Raw genomic sequence first — 24,027 nt, forward strand, 5'->3', positions numbered from 1 at the left:
TGGGTCACCGCGAACTAGACGTGCCTCCAGGGAACTCAACCTTTCCTGTTCAGGCTGTCCCTCAAGGTCACTTGCAGGAATCAATCCAAACCATTCCCTGGTGGGCACTGAGCGGTTTGCCTTGACCCAGCTTCATAATACTCTTGGAGTTCACAGGGATACTAAAGGGTAATGCAGTATTAATAACAAAAATGACGACATAGTAATGTCCCCTCCTAACTCCTCACATTTCAGGTGACAACTAGTGCTGCTGTAAAACTGCCAGCAGGGAAGGCTCTGTGGTGCTGAATGCCTGAATCCCCCAAGTTAAGCACCACCTAATGCCGCTGGGCAGAGGCAGTCTGCAGTCTTGGTTAACCTTTGGCAGAGGGACGTGACTAGGGAGGTGGTGGAATCTCCTTCCTTAGATGTTTTTAAGGTCAGGCTTGACAAAGCCCTGGCTGGGATGATTTGGAGATTGGGGATTGGTCCTGCTTTGAGCAGGGGGTTGGACTAGACGACCTCCTGAGGTCCCTTCCAACCCTGATATTCTCTGATTCTCTGATTCTATGACTGTCCCTCTAAAATACAATGGATGGTAGTAAAGCCGTGGGGGTCTGGGCCGCATGCTTGCCCCTTTCTCTGGAATAGCTTCTTTCAACCTCTGGTGAGTTGCACAGTTCTCTGTGTAGAAGGGACCATTTCCCTTTTCTGCAGGGTACATTTTTTGTCCTTTCTGACCGAGATTCACTCCAGACGACTCTGAGCCCGTCAGGAACTCCATTCCCCAGGGATGACCCTGCACACCTTCATTTCTTTGCACAAGAGCTGTTTGGATTATAGACACACACAGACGTGTCTGAAAGCCCCCAAGTCCAGGGTCTGTCTCCTACATTATTTCCTGGTTCAAAGGTAATTTTAAAAAAAAGATTCCTTGGGGGAGCACTCGTTTTCACTATATGAAAGCACAGAGCAAACAGCCAGGATTTGCAGCTGCAAAATACACCCCAGCACACACCCACACGCCCCCCAGTTCCACTGCTACAGACTAGGGCAAATCTGACTTCCTAAAAAGCTGAATAGCCTCCATTTTGGGTGGCACCTTCAGGGGGACTGATTTTTCAGGAAGCGCTGAGCATCCACCCTCTGAAAGTCAGGCCTAGGAAGCTGTTTCAGGCCAGGCATCCTAAATCACCAGCCACTTCTGACAGTCTTGGCCTCCAAGTCCTGCCCTGCCTTGGCCTGTGCTACCTGATCTGGCTCCAGGAACTGCATAGTGTTGTATTTAAGAGGTTAATTATAATGGCAGGTTGTGGCAATGTTAAATGTGGCTTGATGCAGTGGATACAGTCTGACTCCAAAGATCCCAGGTGCTCAGTTCCCAGCAGCGGACGATAACACTGCGTAGACTCTTTATACCCGTGAATGGAAGTCAGCGGCAGGGCTATGAGCACTTAACTGTGCCTCCTAGCACAGTGGCTGCCTTTTGAACCCTGCCATTAACGCTGCCTGCCTGACCCCTCTGAGAGCCTCTCTTGTGTCTCCTGCCCTGGCTGCGTCACTTACGGTCCAGTGCTGACAATGACGCTGCGCACCCGGTCGAACCCACGGTCGCCTAGGTTCAGGCACTCGTTTGTGAACTCCATCTTCCTGCCCTGGAAATTCTCCTGCTCAAAGATGACGATCTGCAGGGAGCCAGAGGAAAAGGGTTCAGAACTGGCAAGAGAAATAGCCGCCCACTGGGGGTTAGCGGCAGGTAGCGGTCTCTGGCTGGCTCTCCCACAGCTGCTGCGTGGCCATCAGCGTCAGCTCCCCCCCGGCGTCAGCCGAATGCCAGGACATACGGGAACAGCTGCAGCACGGCCCGCATGTTCTACCTGGATGGAGCTTGTGCACTGAGCCCCTGGAGCAGGTGCAAGCCACCACTACCTAACTGCGCTCCCTCGGGTCGGTCCCGAGAAGCTCAGCAGCATGGTGTCTGCAACATTTGGCAGCTGTCAGAGGCTTAAGGATTTTCTATCGTGTCAGTCCTGTTTTGAATTGCTCTCTCTTGCCGCAGGGTGGGCTATGGCTTCTGTTTTTTTCCCTGACTACTTACAACCATTCAGCTTAACCCTGTGATATTTCAGGGACCTGAAGAGATGTGGTGGGACTTCCAGTGAGTCTCAGTTAGGAAGCCCCATCCCACCCCAGCTCACTCTGACCCAATGCCCTGGGACCGGGCTCCAGTAGTTCTGTGACGGGCTCCCAGTTAGCTCCCAGTTAGAGCTCCCTGCTCTTTGTGCCAGGCTGGCAGCCAGTTTGCAAATGGCCTCAAACCAGACTCTAGCTTTGCACCTGAAACATGGCGTGTCCCTGTGTTAATGCCCCTGAAGGGGGGTGCATGGCACAGCCACAGAGTGGGGACTGGGGCTGAGCTACGCAATGACATACCCAGGCCAGGGAAAAGGGCAATTCTGTAAGGTCCCTCACTTTCACAGCGTGGATTTTGCAACTGCAAAATCAGAAGCTGCACCTAAAGCTGTGGCCTTTGCTGTCTGGAGGTGGCGGGAGTGGACTGGCAAGGACGGCTTTCCTCCCCATTCCTCCCATGGAGTCAGCACAGCTCAGGTTCTTTCAGAGCACACCACTGCCATCGGCCCTTCCAGGAAAGGATCCTAGGGCCAGAGTGCCAGGTGGTTTAGACACCAGCCAGCCCCTTCTGGAGCTGGGGAAGAGCAGCTGCAGCTCACAGCCCCCAGCACCAGCTTGAGAACTTCTGCCCTGCTCCTAAGCCCCTGTCTTGTATTTTTCTAGCAGCAGGAGCAGGAGAGAGTGGTGCGAAGCATCAGACCCCAAGACCACGACTTGGGGCAGAGCAGCCGGAACCATTCCCTATGCAGGCCACTATTCAGCCTCTAGGGAGAGATGGCAAAAGCACTACAAGACAGGCTGGATGGGCTGATTCTGCCTCTGCCCCTGGGGCAGAGAAGGAGGGAACTCATGGCTTCGCCCCTTCTCTAACTTCTGTGATTCCCACACGGCCGCTCCTCTGCGGGTGTTCTGGACACCTATTTGCTGGGATTTGGTGCTTCACAGAAGGCCTGGTGGGAATCCACGTAATCGTTTATGGGCTGCTCTGAGGAGGATTTGGCTGCAAATGCAAGGCAAGGGACAGTGCAGAGAGCCCGCTTGCCAGGGCCTGCTCAGGGGAACTGCACTGCCCCCTGAGAGGAGAAGTCCTGTCCTAGTGGGGTCCAGAGGCCTGGGCAACTGGGGCCCAGGCCTGATGCTCCAGAGCGAAGACCTTGCTCTTTAGCCTGACACATTCCCCAGCCGTCCATGGCACCTTGCTACTGAGATGCTTCCCTACTGCCTGGGGCCAGAGGCTGTCTTGTACCTGCCCCACCGCACCGACCATGGGCTGGTCATCCCAGGGGGCTTACCCTGAAAGCTTTCCTGGAAGGCTGCTCAGCCTTAGTGTTTGAAGCAGGAGTGTGGTCTGGAGAGGGGGCTGGGGCCAGGGCTCCCTGTTCCTTGTCATCAGCAGCCTGGCTGGCAGCAACAGTTCTCATGGTCTCCGACATTGCTGTGGTCAGCTCAGGTCAAAGAGGGGCACTGAAAGGAGACATCATTTGCAGGTTAGTGCGTATGTCACAAAAACAACCCCCAGCCCAAGGCCCCAGCAGAGGGTTGTTCTCTCCTCCCTTGGGCTGCTCTGTCCACTGCACAGTCAGCTTGCAGCTAGCCCAGAGAGCCATCAATGGTCCTTCACACCCAATGGATTGCTGTCATCCCCTTTGACTGCCTCAGCCCCCCTGCCCTCAGGGGCGGGGTGGGTGCCTTGCGCTGGCGGCTATGCAACCCCAGGCCCACACTGCCTCCTTGCCCCTCTTTAGCTGTTTGCTGCTTTTGCAGTTGGCTGGCAGGGAATAACTGGAGCTGGGTGGGTGTTGAGATAATGGATTCCCATGCCCTGCCCAGGCCCCTTTGGGGTCACTGTCTGCACATAGCCCGGAGCGGGGGTCTCCTGCCAGGGGCCAGCGCTTGTGGGAATGCAGTCTGAAGGGTGTGCTGGGGCAGGGCAAATGCTCAGCACAAAGACAACCCAGGAATCCGGAACCTAATCGTTAGGGGCAGCCAGTCAGAGAGCAGAAAGATCCCAAGGACATAGGGAGCTAATTGCAGTTGAATTTCCAATAGCCGCCACAACCTGTCTGGGAATTGTGAGTGTGCTGCACAGATGGAGCGTGGCCCATGGTGGATTTGTGGGGAGAATGGGGCACAGCTCCTGGCACCTCGCCAGTGGGGCACGCCATGATACGGCCAAGGGCACCATGCCCTACGACCCACAGCCCCTGCTCTAGTAGTCACAGCAAGGGGAGGGGGCACGTCTGCCTCCACTGACCCTCCCCAGCACGTGCTCGGAACACCTGGCAAAGTGCACATCTGCCCAGATGTGTCCAGGACCTGGAGACACCTGCTCCCACCTCTGTTCCCACCTGACTAGTCAGACAGCTCTGCCACGCTTTCTCCCCCATCAGTCTCCACACGCAACTCCTGTCTCGTTTAGAGAACTTGGAGTCTGCAGGCATGGGGGTGTGAGCGTGGGCCCGTGCCACGGCTGCTCAGCGAAGATGTGATACCACTCTCAATCCCTCTGTCTCACTGAGAAACTGGCCCTGCCATCCCTTGGCCAGGGTCTGTCCCTGCTCCCTGGGCCAGGCCCTCTGCCCTGCCAGCCCTTTGCCATAGTCTGTCCCTGCTCCGGGGTGGGCTCTCTGCCCTGCCATCCCTTGGCCAGGGTCTGTCCCTGCGCCCTGGGCCAGGCCCTCTGCCCTACCAGCCCTTTGCCATAGTCTGTCCCTGCTCCGGGGTGGGCTCTCTGCCCTGCCGTCCCTTGGCCAGGGTCTATCCCTGCTCCCTGGGCCAGGCCCTATCCCTGCTCCCTGGGCCAGGCCCTCTGCCCTACCAGCCCTTTGCCATAGTCTGTCCCTGCTCCGGGGTGGGCTCTCTGCCCTGCCGTCCCTTGGCCAGGGTCTGTCCCTGCTCCCTGGGCCAGGCCCTCTGCCCTGCCAGCCCTTTGCCATAGTCTGTCCCTGCTCCGGGGTGGGCTCTCTGCCCTGCCGTCCCTTGGCCAGGGTCTGTCCCTGCGCCCTGGGCCAGGCCCTCTGCCCTGCCAGCTGTTTGCCCAGGGTACTTTGTCTTCTTACCTGGGCAGCTGCTGCTTCTTGGTGGAATGAGCAGGAATGTGTTTTGGGGTCCAGTGAAGCCCCCACTTTATAGCCTGGCAAGGACAGAGCCCCGGGCCGGCGCACAATGGAAGTGCGAGCTCATCAGTGTCTGCCCTGATGCTCACAGTCATCACATCTTGCAATGTGGTCAATGAGCTGGAAACCTCTGTCAGGCCCATGCAGAGCCGCTGAACCCAGCACTTTCCATTGTGAGCCCGGGGCACAACAGAAAGGCCTGACAGGGCTGCTTTCCCACCCCACATGGAGCCTGGCTGCTGGGAGTGCAGACACCCAGCCAGGGCACATGCAGAGCTGTGCCCAGACCCAGACCCCACATCTCTGCCTCCTCCCAGGCCCCCTAAAAGCTTGGCCTGCTGCTCTAGGCTCCTCTGAGAGGCATGGGTCCCCAGGGCCTGCTGCCCTCCCTCCCAGGCCCGGGCTGCTCCAGGGCCCAAATGGCCACAGCTCCATTGCAGGGCAGATGCGCAGGTGGGCCTGGAGCAGGAGGACCCTGGCTGGGCCAATCTAGGGCTGATGGCCCTGCAGGAATCCTCCAGCCCCCTCGCTCAGAGGGTTAACCTCATTCGGGGATGGTCAGAGAGTGGGCGGTGTGGGGCCTGGGGCAGCCTGTGAGTCAGCCACTCCCCTAAGGAACCTCCTAGGGCTCTCCCAGCCCCTGCTTGGTGTGCTTGGGGATGCACCCCCCATTGCCCATCACCCCTCCAGTAACCAGCCCTCCCAGAAACCCCTCCCTGCCACCTTCACAATGCAATAGCCAGGCTGGACTTGGCACATGCTGGGCCACGGGCCTCTGTGTGGGAGCCAGGGGCCTCCCATGGGGAGGGACAATTGGATATGGGGCACTGATGGGTTGGGGAGAGGCCCTGAAACCCCCTCCTGGGGGGCACATTGCACCCCTTTGCAGGCTCAGCCTGTGCCTCTCTCTCACTGAACAGGTGGGCCGGGGCTCCACTCCCACCGCCACACCAGCCCCGGGACCGCTCCAACTGGACAAATCCCGACAGCCCAACCTTTGTTTGCTTTCCTCTCTATCCATGGCCTCGCAGGCTGCGGCCAAGGTCCAGCTGGGAGAACGGGGTACTTACGCCCTCCAGTCCCTGTAGTGCTCGAGCCCCTCACAGCATCGAGCGATATTACCCTCCCCACACCCTGTGCGCCAGGGCAGGGCTGTTATCCCTAAGATACCGATGGGAATGGAGGCCCAGGGAGACTACCTGGCCTGTCCAAGGTCACACAGGAAGCCTGTCGCTGAGAAAGAAATCAAACGTAGGGGTCCTGAGTTCAGAGATCTATCAGCTAGGCTGTCCTTCATCCCTCATAACCAGACAACACAATCCTTTCAGTCCTGGCAATGTCTGCTGGGGCCCTGTTCTTCATACCTGGATGTCAGTGACAAGGGTCTGTCCATCACCACCTGCTGAGCGATCGACCCCTTTGTCATGCTGGAAATTTCCTTTCTCCTGCTAGTACTGAAAGCACCTTCTCGGCCTGATTCCTGGTCACGAGTGCTTGGGCCAGGCCTGTGGGCCTTTTCCACATTAAAGGCCATTTCAGAAAGCCAGACGGCCCCTTCATAATCATCTAGTTTGGCCTCCTGTATAACACAGGCCATAGAACTTGCCTGAATTAATTCCTGGTTCACATCCGCTGTGGTTGAACTAGAGCAGATCTATCAGAAGAACATCTGATCCCTCGATTTAAAAATGGCCAGTGATGGAGAACCCTCTGAGAAGCTGTTGCAAGGGTTAATTATCCTCATGGTTCAAAATTTGCAGTTGAATTTATCTAGCTTCAGCTTCCGACACTGACTCATGTGAGACCTTTATCTGCTCGATCAGTGGTTCCCAAGCCTTTTGCTAAGGCAACCTATCGACAACATTTTGTCTCTTTTGGGGACCCACCAGCCCTTCTCAGCCCTCCAGACCCCTGCTCCCACCTCCCTGCGTCCTCCTCCCCAGGCCACGTGAGCACCCAAGGCCCCTGCTCAGTTTATGATCTCATCAAAAAAAGATGTCCTGTTAGTTTGACAAGAGCTCTTTCCCACAGACTCATGATGAATGGTGTCAGATCCTTGGCACCACCACAATGGATTTGTGTGCTCTCAGCTTCCAGGGCCCAGGTCTGGCCTCTGCCTCTGGGTCTCCAGGCACGCTCTCGGGTGCAGATCCTCCTTCCGGCACCCCCTTCTGAGTACTGAGAGCCTGCAGTCCACCTGCGTAGCCTCTGAGATTAGCACCATCTCCCTCAGACACCCCAGCTGCGTGCACATCTCCCTTTCCAGAGCTCCAGCCCTGTGGCACCCTGGGTCACACCGTTCACCGCCTCAGGGACATGTGATAGCTGAAACGAACAGACAAAGGCTTTACAAATATTTCCAACACATTCACCCTTTTCTTTCCCTTTGCAGAAGAGATACACAGATCCAGAGAATGACACACCTACACGCCCTTCCTTGTCTCAATTTCCTCACTATTCCTGAGTGGTTTGGGGGATTTGGTCAGAGTCGTCTAGTGAGCCCCTCATAGCTCATGGCTTCTCTTCCAGTCTTAAAGTCTCTCTCTGACCCCTGCAGTCAGCATCCTTCCACTCTCCCAAATAGCCTTTCCTTTTGTAACATCCAGACCCCAATCAAAGGTGATCAAAGTCCCACACCAGGTGACCTGTTGCCTGGTTACTAGCTCACTTGGCAGAACCAGCTTTCAGAGTAGCAGCCTTGTTAGTCTGTATTCGCAAAAAGAAAAGGAGTACTAGTGGCACCTTAGAGACTAACCAATTTATTTGAGCATGAGCTTTCGTGAGCTACAGCTCACTTCATCAGATGCATTCAGTGGAAAATACAGTGAGGAGATTTATATACACACAGAACATGAAAAAATGGGTGTTATCATACATACTGTAAGGAGAGTGATCACTTAAGATGAGCTATTACCAGCAGGAGAGCGGGGGGTGGGGAGGAAGAAAATGATTTTAACAATTTCCATCCCAACATCAACCTCAGCCTGGACCAGTCCACACAAGAGATCCACTTCCTGGACACTACGGTGCTAATAAACGATGGTCACATAAACACCACCCTATACTGGAAACCTACTGACCGCTATTCCTACCTACATGCCTCCAGCTTTCACCCTGACCACACTACACGATCCATTGTCTACAGCCAAGCTCTACGATACAACCGCATTTGCTCCAACCCCTCCGACAGAGACAAACGCCTACAAGATCTCTATCAAGCGTTCTTAACAACTACAATACCCACCTGCTGAAGTGAAGAAACAAATTGACAGAGCCAGAAGAGTACCCAGAAGTCACTACTACAGGACAGGCCCAACAAAGATAATAACAGAACGCCACTAGCCGTCACCTTCAGCCCCCAACTAAAACCTCTCCAATGCATCATCAAGGATCTACAACCTATCCTGAGGGACGACCCATCACTCTCACAAATCTTGGGAGACAGGCCAGTTGTTGCCTACAGACATCCCCCCAACCTGAAGTAAATACTCACCAGCAACCACACACCACACAACAGAACCACTAACCCAGGAACTTATCCTTTCAACAAAGCCCGTTGCCAACTGTGTCCACATATCTATTCAGGGGACACCATCACAGGGCCTAATCACATCAGCCACGCTATCAGAAGCTCGTTCACCTGCACATCTACCAATGTGATATATGCCATCAATTGCCAGCAATGCCCCTCTGCCATGTACACTGTTCAAACTGGACAGTCTCTACGTAAAAGAATAAATGGACACAAATCAGATGTCAAGAATTATAACATTCATAAACCAGTCGGAGAACACTTCAATCTCTCTGGTCACTCGATCTCAGACCTAAAGGTCACAATATTAAAACAAAAAGACTTCAAAAACAGACTCCAACGAGAGACTGCTGAATTGGAATTAATTTGCAAACTGGATACAATTAATTTAGGCTTGAATAGAGACTGGGAATGGATGGGTCATTACACAAAGTAAAACTATTTCCCCATGTTTATTTCCACACACACACACCCCCCACCCCCACCCCGCTCCTCGGAAGTTCCTGTTAACTGCTGGAAATGGCCCACCTTGATTATCACTACAAAAGGTTTTCTCCTCCCCCGCCTCCCCCCCTGCTCTCCTGCTGGTAATAGCTCATCTTAAGTGATCACTCTCTTTACAGTGTGTATGATAACATCCATTTTTTCATGTTCTGTGTGTATATAAATCTCCTCACTGTATTTTCCACTGAATGCATCCGATGAAGTGAGCTGTAGCTCATGAAAGCTTATGCTCAAATAAATTGGTTAGTCTCTAAGGTGCCACTAGTACTCCTTTTCTTTTGGCAGAACCAGTTTTCTTGGTTTGGTCACCTTCTTTAGCACAGCCATTGTACTGCTCAGTTAGAGCTTTTCAAATGGCTATGAGTCTTGATAGTCCACTCCTCCAGCCCAGACATGGCTATGTGACACACTCATCAGTCTACTGATCACCTATTCCCCACTTCCAGTGAGTGACTTTGGAAAGAAGTTAACCCCTTTCACTAACAAGCAGCACAAGATTAAACAGGTAAATGGAGTCACACACATTATTTAATTAAAATAATGCAGAAATCTCCCATATTCTTCACACCTGGCATTAATTATACTACTCTCCTTTAATTCTTTATTACTCAACTCCTTTATCAGATGTTCCATTCTTTTGCTCAGGATCTTTGTCAGGCTGGCAGCCTATGACTACCTGCATCATTTCATTTACCCTTTTTAAATACTGTCACAACATTAGCTTTCTTCTAGTCTTCTGGAACTTCCCTCGTGTTCCAAGACTTATGAAAAAGCAACATTAATGGTCCAGAGAGCTCTTTAGCCAGCTCTTTAAAAACTCTTGGATGCAAGTTATCTGGACCTGCTGATTTTAAAATGTCTAACGTTAATAGCTTCTACTTAACATCCTTCTTGCTTCCTGTTGGAGTGGAAAGTATTTAATCATCATATGGTATGATTACATCATCTGACTTTTTCCCAAATAAGGCGCAAAAATAGGTATTGAACACTTCAGCCTTTTCTGCATTATTAGTGACAATTCTACCATTTCCAACTAGTAATGGACCAATATTATTTTAGGATTCTTTTTGTTCCTAATATACTGAAAACCTTCTCATTGTCCTTAACCCTGCTGGCCACTGATTTTTATTTGTCTTCTTTAGCTTCCCTTAAAGATTTTCTACATTTTCTAACATCTACTTTATATTCTTTCCTATCAACTTTCCCTTTTTCCATTTGTTATATGTTGTTTCTATATTTTCTAGAGCTGCTTTCACTCCTCCTCTAAACTAGGCTGCTTTTTTGATCAGTGGTATCTTCTTTCTTAACTGTGGGATTGTGGCTTTTTCGGCATCTAGTAAAATGTTCTTATACAGTTCCCAACTATCAGTTATATTTGTCTGTTTAAATTCTCTCTCCCAACTGATTTGACCCATAATAGTTTTCAGCTTTGTGAACATGGCTCCTTTAAAGCCCCAAATACATACATTACTGGTTTGGACTTTATTCTGTTTGCACATCACAAATGTAATTAAGTCATGATTATTTGCACCTAATCAACCACTAACTTTTAGTTCTGTGATCAGTTCCTCTTTATGTGTCAAGACACGGACTAATATAGAATTCCTCAGTGTTGGATGAAACACATTTTGAGTTAGGAAATTGTCATGTATATGGTTTAGCAATTCCAAGGATGTTTTCTTCCAGCACAGCCATCAACATGTACTTCATACACTGGAAGTTCCTGCTGGCTTCAGGAAGGAAAGAGAACATGGCACATCTGATGCAGCTCACCTCTACTGATCCTTCACTGGCCATCTTGATACCACATGTAGAATTGGACCTAGAGAAAGACCGCTCCCTCTCCAACCTCTCTTTGAAACGCTCCTGTTAGCTGCTTCTGTTCATGGCTCTCGAGTTTGCCTAGCAAGTGACCTTGTGTTTCAAATCTCGCTGCTTATCTCAGCTCAGCTCTACCCTCACCAGGAGGGAGCGCTGGTGCACTGAAAAGAAAGGCCCACCGTTACAATGCTACATACTGCACAGCTTAACCTGAGGCTCGCGTTAAATATCGGCACTTGTTTGAACCCCACACAATCCAAACCTGAAGAAGGACTTGCCACAGGCCCTGCGAGCCAGACCCACCCGCCATCCTGATGGAGCACAAAGGGGAGCAGTACACAGGGCCCTGCTGAGCAAACCGGCTGCTCCCATCCCAAGTTGACCCACAATGTGCATCCACCTGATTTACTTGTTCCTGTAACCACGCTTTCCCTTCCCATCCTCTCCCAGGGCCCCAGCTGCACCACAGCCAGGCTGTGTGAATGCAGCCCTCTTGGATATGTGCGTCACCTCCCCGCTGAGGGGCAGCTAGCCTCACTCCCGGGGGTACCAATGCACATGATAGTGTGGTGGGGCACAGCCAGGAGTCAGGCAGGTCACGCCCATTCCATGGCACCGTGCTCCCTGCAAGTGCCCCCCGAGCGTCGTGGGAGCAGCTGCTGTAAAGCCGGGTGTCACAGGTGCACACGCAGAACGAGCAGCAGCCTCGGGCTCTGGCCCTCGGCTGCGTGCTGCTGGGGCTGCCTCCCGGTACCTGCTCTCCCGGGGCTAGGAGGACATAGCCACGGGCCTCTGCTGTGCCGAGCTGGCTCACCACACCGTGTGGTGGTTCTGGTAGGGGGAGGGTCAGACCCCCCTGGCCTGACTCAGGAGTTATGATCCCTTCCCCACCTCCTGCTGTGCCGCACCACCCAGGGGTGAGGACAGAGTCACGGCTCCACAGGGCCGATGCCGCAGCCCCAGATTTGGAACAGCCTCTGAGAGGCCACCGTCAATGGGGCAGACCCCCTGGGGGTCTGCCTCTTCCTCCAGGGCAAGCCCCATGGCTTCACCGCCTCCTTAGCCTGGACCTCTAGGCCTGCAGCCCTGCTCTGCTCAGCGAGTCCCACTGAGGCAGACCCCGAGGGAGACCAGTACAAGCGTAGAGAGCCAGGCACCTCTCTGCCAGCGTGTGCGGGCCCACGCTGCCAGTCCTGTCACCCAGAAGACGTTTCAGAGCAAGATCCCAGGCCCAGCAAGTGCTGGGCAGGGTGCTAGAGACAAGCTCAGGGTCTCGCTCACAGCTGCCCGCCCCCACTCACCCACCCACGGACTCAGCCAGGGGTGGCTGCTGGCACTGGCTGGCAGCCCCATCGGAGAGATGCTCTCCCGCATTGGATGGGGCAGCAAAGCAGCCACCGAGGGGTGAGCGGGGCCAGAGGTGGTTCTCCAGGAAGGCAGCTCAAGGGAGAGCTGCTGTTTGCCATCTGGAAGGAGGGTGACTCCCTCAGGGATGAGCCCAAGGCAGTCTCCGCTGCACTGGGGGTCTGGCTGAGCAGGGAGCTTGGCACTGCTGGCTGTGCGTGCATTAGCTGCTCTGCAGAAGAGGCTTTGTTCTGCCCCAGGTCCCTCCCCGCCATGTGCTGAGCAAGGGGGTTCTGTAATGCTCTGCCTGTCTCTGTCTCTATCTGGAGGTTATAAAAACCCAGCCAGAGCCACTGCTGGCCAGGTCACCTCCCCGGGAGTCCAGCCGCTCCTCACCAGGTAAGTGCAGGGAGCAGCCTCCATTGGCCAGCGTTCACTGCAAGATGCTCTTTGACTTGGAGCTGGAAGGGCGTGTGGGCACCCAAAGGGACGGGGATTCTCCAGGGAGGCTGAGCAGGACTGTCCGACTGGGCAGGAGCAGCAGTTGGCTGACGGGGCCCAAGGATTCTGTCCTGGAGCAGGGCATCCGGCCAGAGGAACCTGCTGGCCCTGAGGGTCAGGTCGAAGTTGGGCACAGGGCTGCAGCATCTAGCGATGCTGATGGAAGCCCTGCCCTTCGGGAGCACGCTAGGCCCGCTGCTGCTCACACGGCTCCGCCCTGGCACCCTGCAGGACACACCAGATGCTGACGCAGGGGGTCTCGGAGCAGAGCCAGCGGTGACAGAAGAGGTGGCAGAGAAGGCTCCGAGTTCCCAGCTGCGGCAGTTTGCTCACCGCCATTGTGGGGTTGGTGCTCTCCGCTGTGTCCTGAGCTGCATGCAGCAGCAGGTCAGAGCCCTGAGGCTGGCTAGTGTCTGAGCTCAGACTGCCCTGGCACGTGGTGAAAATGCACCAACAGCAGCTGGCCGGCGTGGCTGGGCTCCGTGGATGATCGATTCTGCCCCAGCGCCAGCTAGGAGCTGCACTGCTTGCTCTCCTACTCGAGTCCAGTGGCTCCCTGCAAAGAGCCAGCCGCCCCGGGCACTTACGGTCCCACCGCTCCCCTGCTCTGCTAGCAGCTGCCAGGACGGCGAGTGATCCGGAGGGAGCCGACACACACAACTGTTCTGTAGGCTGCAGCAAACCCTAACTAGTGTCAGGCCTAACAACAGGCTCTGGTGCCAAGCACTGGGCAGGCCTGAGCGTTAACTCCCTGAGGGCTGGGCTGCATCTGAGATGCAGGCACTGGGGTCACGTGATCGGGATGAGGCATCTGTGCTTCGTGTCTGTGTCCCACCCGAGCAGGGGGATCCCAGCCCCCCATCTCACCCATGTGCCTTCCAGGTGAGCCCCTCCCTCGCCTATGAAAACACCAGTGTCTGCAGAGCATGGGAGTGATGAGGTATCCCTAGGGTGCCCGGCTCCAGCTGCAGCACCGTACCTTAGGCTGGGGCCTCCTGCTGCTCTCCATGTCCCCGTGGGGGGTGTGATCCAGGCATAAGCTGGCCACGGGGCTGTGGCATTGGCTCAGACCCAGATGGCAGGGGCTGCAGGAAGGAAGGGCTAGAGGAGGGGTTAGCAATGGCAAAGGGAGGCACCAGCTCAGTGGGGTGACCTCGCCCCTCCAGCCCAGTCCCCTGGGGAGGGTTTCTCAGCCTGTGGTCCATTGCCAACAACACAGATTTGCGTGGAGCAGATTATAACGATCTGGTCTTCTCGTTTCCTCCCCAGGACAGAGCCATAATGAGCCAACACTGCACTAAGTTTTCTGGCCTCTGGAAGGTATGCTCGGGCGAGGTGGGGTCTTGGGAGGGAGCATTGCCGTGAGCTGGTTTGGCATTAGGACCCATGCTGACACCTGGGCAACAGGACCCGCTCGCTGGGCTCTTTGCATGGGGGTAAAGCTGAAAGCCCCCCATGGCCAGTCCCATGGCGAGACGGCGCGCAGGGCACGTCTCAGACTCAGCTAGGTGGGGTGGGAAGGGAAAGGGTGCGTCTGGTCTGACACCCCGCTTCGTCCCCCTGCTGCTGCTAAGCCTGGGAGAGTGCGGCGGGGAGGGGTCTCTCCAGGCCCCAGGCTGCTGAAGGCCCCTGCAGAGGGCCAGAAATCACCCCTTGCCCGGCACAGCCTGTTTGCCCCTGTGGCTGCAGTCTCAGAGCCCTGGGCACCAGGCCCGTCCCAGCTCGGTAGGACAGGCGATAGTGGGCAGTGGGGGATGGCAGAGCAGCCCAGCTGCTCCAGGGGCTCTGGTGGGGCAGTGGGGTTCAGTCTGAGGGCGTGTTACACCGCCCGTTTGCTGCAGCCAAGCTCTGTGCGTGCAGAGCCGGGCTCCCTGCACCCTGCTCCGGGCGTGGGCTCCGGCACAGAGCACCGGGGGAGGGTGGCGGCCCCTTCCCTGAGGCTGCTGACTGCAACGTGGGGATACTTCCCAGCGACGCAGAGTCCCCCAGCTCGACAGGCTGGGGCAGGGCCTGCGAGCCAGGCCCAGCAGTGCCACAGGAAGGCAGCGAGCCGAGGGCAGTGCCCTTCCCGCCGCTGAGAGGGCACAGGCGAGAGTCCCATTCCCTGGGAGCTGCAGGTGCTCAGCACCGCTGTCTGCCGGGCCGTGGCTCACTGCAGGCAGGCACCAGAGATGGGGCAGGAGTGGAGGCCCAGCCCAGCCCTCCCCTCTCCCTGGAGCACCTGACTCGCCCCCCAGCCCCGTCTCTCACAGAGTCTGGCCCAAGGCGTTATCCCCCTGCCTGGCCCAGACCCAGCCAAGCCCTTCATGCACCAGCGGAGTTCACCCCTTCCCTGCTCTCATGCAGCCCGCCCCCCCTGCCCTGGGGCTGAGGCCAAACACAGGGGCAGGGAGCCTGGCTGGATGTAGAAACCACTCCCCGGCTTGCGGGGTCCTGGCTAAAGGCAGGTCACAGCTGGACCCTTGCCCAGCACAACCCATTGCTCGCTCCCCCACTGCACTTTGCCTGGCCTGGGGCTGAGCTTCAGCGGGAGGACCATGGTGTGGGGCCTAAGGGGATGTCAGCCCCATGCTGCTCCAATGTGCGAGCTGCCCCTGGGCTGTGGGATGCCCCCAGCGCCCTCCGGGAGCCAGGGAGCATCATTCCATGATGCCAGAGCAGCCCCCTGACCCCAGCTGTCCTCCCCCAGATGGTGGTGTGGGATGAGGCATTCTTCCAGGGCCGGAAGAAGGAGTTCACCGCTGAGTGCTATGACGTGAGGGAGTGTGGCTTCCAGACAGTCCGCTCCTTCAAGATTGAGAGTGGCGCGTGAGTCCCGGGACAGCCCTACTCTGCTCCCCTGTCGCAGCCGCTCCCAAACTGCCGCCCCATTGCTCCCTGGGGGGCTGTTCGTGCCGCAGGGCATCCTGGGAAACCGGGGATTTCCATTACATTTGGTCCCTGAAAACGCTTGGTGTTTTGCCCCGAGAAATCATTCTGCTTCCCGGAGTGGTGTAAACACATCCCAAGGGGCTGCCAGCTCCAGCCACCCAACCCCACCAGCCACAGAGAGCAGCAGCCCAGCCCCTCGGAGCTCTCCCGCCGCGGGCACATGCATACACCTTCACTTCAGCCAGGGCGCTAACCTGCCATGTGCCAGGCTGCCAGTGATGAGCCCCATCTCCCGCACAGGCTAGCAGGGGCAGGGCTGGGGAGTGACCAGCAGGGCCCTGGGACCCAGCACAGAGGCGGTGGGCATGGATGCAGAGCTGGACAGCTCATCATCCCAGTTGAGGTCTCTGGCAGGTATGCCACAGCCTGTTGCCCCGGCCCCGAGCTAACACAGTCGCCTGAGCACTCACGGCCCCTGATCTCCCTGGATACCCAGGCTCTGGCTTTCCCCACAGGTGGGCAGGCTTTGAGCACGTGGGCTTCCAGGGTCAGCAGTTCGTTCTGGAGCGAGGTGAGTACCCTCGCTGGGAGGCCTGGAGCGGCAGCCATGCCTACCACGTGGAGAGGATGAGCTCCTTCCGCCCCATCGCCTGTGCTGTGAGTAGGGCTGGGGAGCTGCCTGCAGGCCTGGCCGATTGCCCCCCTCTGGCCTCCCCAGCCGCCCGCGCTCCCCCACGCATCCCGCCCGGCCTTGCTGGCCCTGCAGAGCAGCGGGCTGACCAGACGAGCCCTGCCCAGCTGCAAGGGGAAGCAGCGCGGCCGGTGCTCCCCCTGAGGACGCCAGTCAGTGCTCCCATGGCCTGGGCCTTGGCACACGGAGCCGGGCAGCCAGGGTCCCCGCTGCACTCGGCTCATGGGGGCAAGGCTGGTGCAGCCCCAGCCCCAGCCCCGGCCCCGGGCTGTAGGGACATGTGCGTTAGCACGCAGCGGGCTGGTTCCATCTCCATGTCTGTGAGGGGTGCTGCGCGGGACTGACCCGGGAAGGGACACAAAGGTAGAGCTCAGGTCCGGCCCTTCTTTGGGATGCCCGGTGGGAGCAGGGCAGCGTGTGCTGATGCTCATCTCACTCCAGTGACCAGGTCCCAGCCTGGAGAGAGGCGGTGTTGTGAGAGTCACCCGCCTCCCCCAGTGCCGGGTGCGAGTCACCCCGTGTGCGCCCGAGACCCCTGCAGCGAAGCAGCAGAGAGCGGCCTGGCATTCCTGGGCTTCTGCCCACCCCCAAGCTCCCTGAGGCCTTTGTGGGTGCCCTTTGAGTTGCTCTGCGCCCCGGCTCCCAGCAGCCGGGGCCCGCTTCTGCTGTCTCGTCCAACTGGGTGAAGCAGAAGCAGCCCTCCTGGGTGGGGAGCTGCACTGGGGCAGAGCGGCCCCGTGGAGGGGGCAGACCCAGCATGGGCATCAGGAGGTGTCCCCAGCCCATCTGCAGTCTCTCTATCCCCTCGCTGCAGAATCACCGGGACAGCAAGATGACGGTCTTCGAGTGGGAGAACTTCCTGGGGCGGAAAGGGGAGCTGAGCGACGACTACCCTTCGCTGCCAGCCATGGGCTGGGGGAGCAGCGCGGTGAGCTCCTTCCGCGCTCACTCTGGAGCGTGAGTACCTCCCCGGGCTGGGCGGGGCGGGGCAGGGGTGGAGGGGCCATATGGCTGAGCTCCAAACCCACCTGAAAGTGCCAGCCCCCAACCCGGCTCAGCAGTGCCGCAGCACTCCCCTGGCATGTAGCTGCCAGGCCCCGAGGCCAGGACTCAGTGCCCCTGCAGGGTCCCAGAGTGGGATGCTATGGCTGCGGAGAATCGGTAGGACCCCGAGGGCCCAGGGCCCCAGGAGTTCAGACCCCCCCCACGCACTGTAGTCTGTGGGGTCCCCGACCGCTCTGTCCGCATGACACCCGCCCTGCTCCCCTGGGGTTGGGTCTGGCTCCAAGGCGATGGCTTCTCCTGTGCTTCTTCCGCAGCTGGGTCTGCTCCCAGTTCCCTGGGTACCGGGGCTTCCAGTACATCCTGGAGTGCGACCGTCACGCGGGCGAATACAAGCACTTCCGGGAGTTGGGCTCCCACGTGCAGACCTCCCAGGTTCAGTCCATCCGGAGGATCCAGCAGTGAGCGCTGCCAACCGCCAGGCTGCTGCCACTCCCTTCTGCCCCTCCGCGTCTTACCCCTACCTGCCTTCTGCTGGGCCCCCTGGCTCAGGGCCCACTCAGCTGTGCTCAAAGCAAAGCTCAATAAAGGTACACTTGTCTAACCAGCCAGGGCTGCTAAGTCCAGCTTATTGCAACCAGGGCGTTAGCCCAGGGAGACCCTCCCGGTTTCAGGATAGACAATGTCAGGAGAATGTCACTGCTAGATGCAGTGGGGCAGCCCGACTGGCTCTTTGTCCCTTGCTCCAGCTACCGGACATGTTGGCCAGGGAGCAGCGTGTCCCCTGGGGACTCGTTAACACAGGCAGCCCAGAGCCGCAGGCACACAGGCCTGGAGGGCTGGCAGCTGGTGGGCAAGGCTGCAGAGCTGGCCAGCTAGTCAACACAGTGTATTGCCCTGGCCCAAGGCACCCCAAGGCAGAACGCAGTCCCCCCGAGAGCAGGGGCAGGCCTAGCTCTGGGATCTTCCCCAGTCCTAGGCAGCCCCCAGCACTGCCAGCTTACCGCTCAAGAGCACTGAAGGGCAGCCTGCCCTTCTCTGGCCTGGGCCGGGGATGGGGACTAAGGGATATTCCAGAAATACAGCAAACTGCAGCTTCCCATGGAGAGCCAAATGGGAGCCTGCCATCTGGACACCTGGATCCAGAAGCAATTCACCTGGTAAACACGACAGAGACTCCGGACATCGGCAGCATCCAGCCCTATGAGAAACCACCAAGACGTCTGTCTGATGTGCACAACAGACCATGACAAGGCAGCGTCAGCCCCGCCCCGCCCTGGTGGTACTGCAAGGAGAGAACCTGGTCGAAATCCTGGTCACGGAAAGCCAGCCGCAACATTCATTGAAACCACAAGAGTGGAGCCAAGTGCTCATTGCTAGTCTGGACTCTGGGACAGAGCCCCCTTCCAGGAGAGAGGGTCCCAGGGACAGAGGAAGAGGCTGTAGCAGAAGTGGAGAAGACTTTGCAATAGCTGGGGTGTGTATTTACTGCTAGTCACCCCGCGAGGATGCTAGGGCCCAGGAGGAGGTCCCTGCCCAGAGCAGTATGTCTGGCAGGCCCCTTCGGAAGGGCAGCCCCTGTACAGTGTCCCCAGTTGGGATCCCAAAGCTGGAGGCACCAAGCCCCACAGGCCTTTGAGAACAGGCTAGTCTAGATTTCCAACCAGTTGGAACGGCCAGCCCATGCCATGGCTTCACTCACCCTCCTCTGCCAGTCAGCGCCTGGTGAGGAAACATGCTGGCTGCCCACCGTGGGGTCAGGATGGGAGACCTCCTCTCTGAGAGTGGCAGAATGTGTCTGGGCAGCGCTTCACTGGGCGCTCCCCCATAGCAGGGGCAGGGCCTGATGTGGAGTCTGTCCAGCACTGCCGGCTTGGCCTCCTGGAGGGGAAATGCAGGGGCAGTCTGGAATTAGAGGCGGGCCCAAGCCATGAAGCTGGGACCCGCACATTCCCCACAGGGCGTGCTCAGATTCAACCCCACTAGAAAGAGAGACCCCAGCTGCCAAATTCAGCTCTGGATCCAAATCCTCGTGCAGATGCTCCTGGAACACAGGGGCCCAGCCCCACAGTTCTGACCCAGCCTCTCTCTGCCTGGAATCCCGACCAGGGCGAGGTTTCTGGTGCATCAGGCTGAGTAGCTGGGCGTGGGACCCCCGGAAACCAGCATCTGCTCTGGACCAATCTTATTCCTCAGCAGCTTCTCGACCAGCTGCTCCTGTGACAACGCCAGGGTGACACCACGTGGCCACGAATGAAACTCATCCCGGCTCCAACAGCGCACCCGCACTCGCAGTGGGCTCTGCAGGACCAGCCAGCCCTGGGACACTCTGGCACGCTGTCCACACGAGTCAGCAAAGCCTCACTGCACCTGTGGCCCTGGAAGAGTGAAGCCAAGGCAGGTGTGTTGCTAATGAACATGAGGGACTTGACCTGTGCTTTGCCCCACACTAACGCTAATATAATAACAAGCTACACGCCGAATCTCTAGCGTCTCTCAGCAGTGGGTCCCGGCACTGTGCATGCCGTGTGTATAGTTTATCACTCTGCACAGTACAGGCAGTCAGGGAGCTTCTCGATGGCTCCTTAAGGCACAAGGGAATCTCTGGCTGTCTCACAACTATGCAGAGCTAAAGGCCTGAGCGTGGCCAGTCGGCCTAGGAGGGGATGCGCTGAGAGCTGGCGGGAAGTTTTGGAAGAAGGGTTCGGCCAAACCGACGCTGTTTGTGGGAAAAGGCCTGGATTCCACAAGTTGCTTGTCACGAAACTAATTTGGGGGAAAAGTCTGGAGACTGTCAGAATGTCGCATTTGGAAACTGTCAGAATAACACAGTCTCCGCCTTTGCCTCAAAACGACTTTTCCTTTAGAAATGTAAATTAATTGTAGTACCAAGCATTAAAAATCAAAAAGGTCAATATTGAAATGAAACATTTCCATTGACCCCGAGTTCTTTGTTCCCAGAGAGTCACTTCATACAACTTTCAAGATTTTGACTTTTCATCCCAATTCGGGAGGGGGACATTTTTCAAATTTTCAAAAGTTTTCCCAGGGTAGGAAAAGTGCTTCCTGGCCAGCCCTAGCTGCTGTTTGGGGTTGAGAATCAGCCCCCCTATCCCCAGCTCTGGCACTAACTCTCCGCATCCCCCTGTGTGCTGACAGTGGCACCTTCCCAGGGAGCTGTGGGTCGATGAATGCTTGCAGAGCGCCCTGCACCCCACGGATGACAGCCTGTGCCATGTGCTGGATGAGCCCTGTAGAGACCCCTCTCTAGCATGGGACCTGCTGGTAGATTAGGGAGAGGGGGCCTCCCCTCCTTAGGACACGAAGGAGCATGGGTGGCCAGTGAACCAGCCGTTGGGGGACGCTAGCCCCTGGCCCCTCCTCTTCTGCCTGAGGTCCCACCTCTCACCCTCCCCTTCTGTCCTCATGGGGCCGGGGATAAACCCCTGGCTTGATGCTGATGAAGCTGGGCTCCTCGCTTTAGACTCTGAACAGCACAAAACCATGATGTGTCTCAGCTGGAGCCCAGTGACTGGGGCCATGGTGCTCCAAACAGGGCATCCCGCTCACTCTGTAGGGTCTCTGACAGGGGTGCCAGGCCCCTGAATGGACTGAGACGATACAACCGGGTAATCACTGCAAGCCCCTCCCAGGTGGCTCCTTCTCGGCTCTTCCCTGACCTTCCTCATGCTTTCCTGTCTTCCATCCAATTCCCGCCCTGGCCACAGGATGGCGCTCTCTCCCACCAGCACCTACCGTGCACAGAACCACGCCTGCGGGCGCGAGCCGCCACGGACAGCTCCACTAATTTCTATGGCACTTTTCATCCTGAAGTACATTACCCACAGCTTACCTCCGCCCTCCCATGTTCTGACCCACGTGCATGCACCCCCACCCCCCGAGGTGCACTCCCTCTCCCACACACACATACAGGGTCTGTTTACACTGCAGTGTAAGCCCCAGGTCAGCAAAACTCGAGTCAGCAGACGCTGAGTCTGTTAACCTAGGCCTGGAGCATCTATGCTCATTTGTAACCCCAGGTTAGGAATCGTTGAACCCGGAGGCTTCGGCGTCTATATTGCATTGTGTGAGCCCGAGTCCAACCACCCATGTCTCGGACTTCCTAGCACCCTCCCCAGATGTGACCCTTTGACCATGGGGCACTGTGGGAAAACTTGACCATCCACCAAACTTGACTGTCCAGAGGACAAAGCAAGTCAGTCCATAGGACTGTGGGACACTTTCGGCCGACTCCCAGAGCATGAGTCCTGTGGGGCTGTGTCTACACTGCAAAGCAACCGGGCTTGAACCCTGGGTCCTGGTTTGACTCAGACACTTGATCCCTGTGGGGTCCTGGGACCCTGGAGTGAGCGATTAGTGTGTAGACAGAAGGGTGTTAGGTTTGAGCCTGAGTTCGAACCCTGGCCTTACCCTGCAGTGCAGACATAGCCACAGGGGAATCTGTGCTCACCAGGGCCCATCTCGGGGAGGATGCAGTAGCTCCTCAGCAGGGCACAGCAACGCTCCACAGCCCTTAGGGGAACGGGTCTGACCGGAGCTGCCGGAGGATGTAGGGCAGCAGCCTGCCATTCCCAGGCGAGATCAGGCCAGCTGTGCAGGTGGCTGCTCTATACAGGGGTGTGGGGAGGAGAGGCGGCCGTTCTACACATGGTGGGAGAAGCCTCAGGGAAGAGCCAGACGGCCATTCTACGCATGGTGGGGGGAAGCCCCAGGGAAGAGCCAGGCGGCCGATCTGCACCGGGTGGGGGGAAGCCTTGGGGAAGAGCCAGGCGGCCGATCTGCACCGGGTGGGGGGAAGCCTCGGGGAAGAGCCAACTCCAGCTGGATTTCCCTGCAGGGATTCTGCTAGCTCCAATGCCCCTGGGGCTCTCTGGAGCAGAGGGGGGCAGAGGCGGATTAAGATTTATTGGGGCCCTGGGCAGTGCAGGAGTCATTTGTAAATAATTCACTGGCAGAGGCAGGTGTGTTGCTGGTGGAAGGTGACAGGCTGGCAGCGGGGGGGAGAGGCAGCCGTCCCCGGCAGGGATCCCTGCAGGAGCCCCGCTTCTCTGCCAGCCGTTCGGAGGCACTCCCGGCCCAGGCCTCAGCATTCCTGAAGAAAGGCTCTTCCTCTGGGCTGAGGGCGGGTTTGGACTTCGAGAGGTGGGAGCTCGACTGAGACCCACCAAACTCATGGCAGCCGGGCATGGAGGGAGAGAACTGCCCACCAGCGCTCCCCGGGGCGTGGCCGGTTAGCTGGGGCACAGGGTCCTGTCAAGCCTGTGAACCCCCCTTCCCCGGTTCTGAGGCCAGCTCAGGTCAGCGACTCAGGCTCCACTTCCTAGAGCAGAGCAGGCTACGGCCTGGCGAGCTGCCTGCTGCAGGGAGAGAAAGCTCTGTCCTCTCTGCTGCAGAGTGGAGCTGATCCCAACCCCAGGCCCTCCTCTCCCTCCTGCCTTTGGCTGCTTGCAGGCCCTGCCGGGCCCTAGCGAGGCCGAGGCAACCTGCAGCAGGCAGCAGGGGCACCGTTTGCTCGTGCACACCGTTAGCGGGAGCAGCAGGGAGAGGAGGGTGGCCTGGAAGGCTCCCTGTGCTGGGCCGTCTTGCTGAGGCACTGGATCCAAGCTGACACTTAGATGCTACCCAATTCAGATCAACTCCTGCCCCGTGATGATCTCTGCCTGGCTGGAGGGAGCGCGACTCATGCGATCCCATCCTGCTCTGAGTCACACACCACCTGCCCGGCTCCCACGATGGGGTCTGTGTGTCTCTCCCCACAGCGCTGGTGCTCTCCGCAGGCATGCTGAATGCTGGGAAGGGAGCAAACTGCAGGGTGGTGACATGCTGGGAGGTGGGTGATACCCCGAGGGGCCCTGCAGCCACGGCAGGCTGGCATTCAATTCACACGCTGACAATTGCATTGGCACTTGCCAGGAGACCAAGAGCTGCACCTAATTTGCACCGGAGGGAGACTATGTGGAGCCCTCAGCATGCTGTGCTCAATCTCAGATGCAGCTGGCCACTTGGCCCAGGCCAGCTAACACTGTAGGCACAAGACACTGGGTGCCACCGTTCTGCCAAGGGGCTCTCAGCGTGAGACAGCTCAGAGCATGAGCGCCAGGGTCCGGTCTGCACCCGCCCTCCCAGTGCCAAGGCTCAAAGCTCAGGGGTGAAGCTGCTCCGGGGGGGCCAGCGTGCAGAGGGGCCGGCGTGACGGTGGGGAGGAAGCACAGAGCATGGGGGAGGGACCAGGAGCATAGAGGACAGCAGGGTGACGGGCACAGAGAGCAGAGCCCAGCCAGGTTCACAGCATTAGCACCGCAGCGTAAGGGCTTGTGATGGAGCTGGCCAGGGCCTGGTCCCAGTTGCCCCCGTCCTAATGCCACATGGCCCTTGGTGTGGGCATCTGCGTCCCGCCAGGGCCCAGTGCTGGGGCTCACGGTGCTGCCCAGGCAGGCTGGGGGGCGAGGGGTGGCCCTCCCGGCCCTGCACAGTGCCCGAGTCAGGCATCACCCACCTGCGTGCGGGTCTCC

The 24,027-nt window shown here is 57.6% G+C and overlaps 2 protein-coding genes across 4 annotated transcripts in view; one reads left to right on the forward strand and one right to left on the reverse strand.

Annotated features, from left to right (window-relative positions):
* The window catches only part of CRYBB1 (crystallin beta B1), a 30,987-nt gene that overhangs the window by 5,644 nt on the left and 1,316 nt on the right, over positions 1-24,027 (reverse strand). Inside the window, exons 2-5 of one of the 3 annotated variants that reach the window (XM_073313717.1) lie at positions 11,038-11,246; positions 6,593-7,553; positions 3,405-3,576; positions 1,546-1,664 (exon numbers count right to left, since the gene is read on the reverse strand). In XM_073313717.1, the coding sequence (XP_073169818.1) occupies positions 1,546-1,664; positions 3,405-3,545 (260 nt within the window). In that variant the 5' untranslated portion in view covers positions 3,546-3,576; positions 6,593-7,553; positions 11,038-11,246. The remainder of the gene's footprint in view (positions 1-1,545; positions 1,665-3,404; positions 3,577-6,592; positions 7,554-11,037; positions 11,247-24,027) is intronic. The other 2 variants (XM_073313718.1, XM_073313720.1) reach the window with 2 other exon arrangements.
* Positions 14,212-17,959, forward strand: CRYBA4 (crystallin beta A4). Its single transcript, XM_073313093.1, has 5 exons — positions 14,212-14,250; positions 15,620-15,738; positions 16,317-16,458; positions 17,307-17,449; positions 17,812-17,959. The coding sequence occupies exons 1-5, from the start codon at positions 14,212-14,214 to the stop codon at positions 17,957-17,959; spliced, it is 591 nt and encodes a 196-aa protein (XP_073169194.1).

This window comes from Lepidochelys kempii, chromosome 15 (assembly GCF_965140265.1).
Source record: "Lepidochelys kempii isolate rLepKem1 chromosome 15, rLepKem1.hap2, whole genome shotgun sequence".
In the NCBI taxonomy this organism is placed as follows: Eukaryota; Metazoa; Chordata; order Testudines; family Cheloniidae; genus Lepidochelys; species Lepidochelys kempii.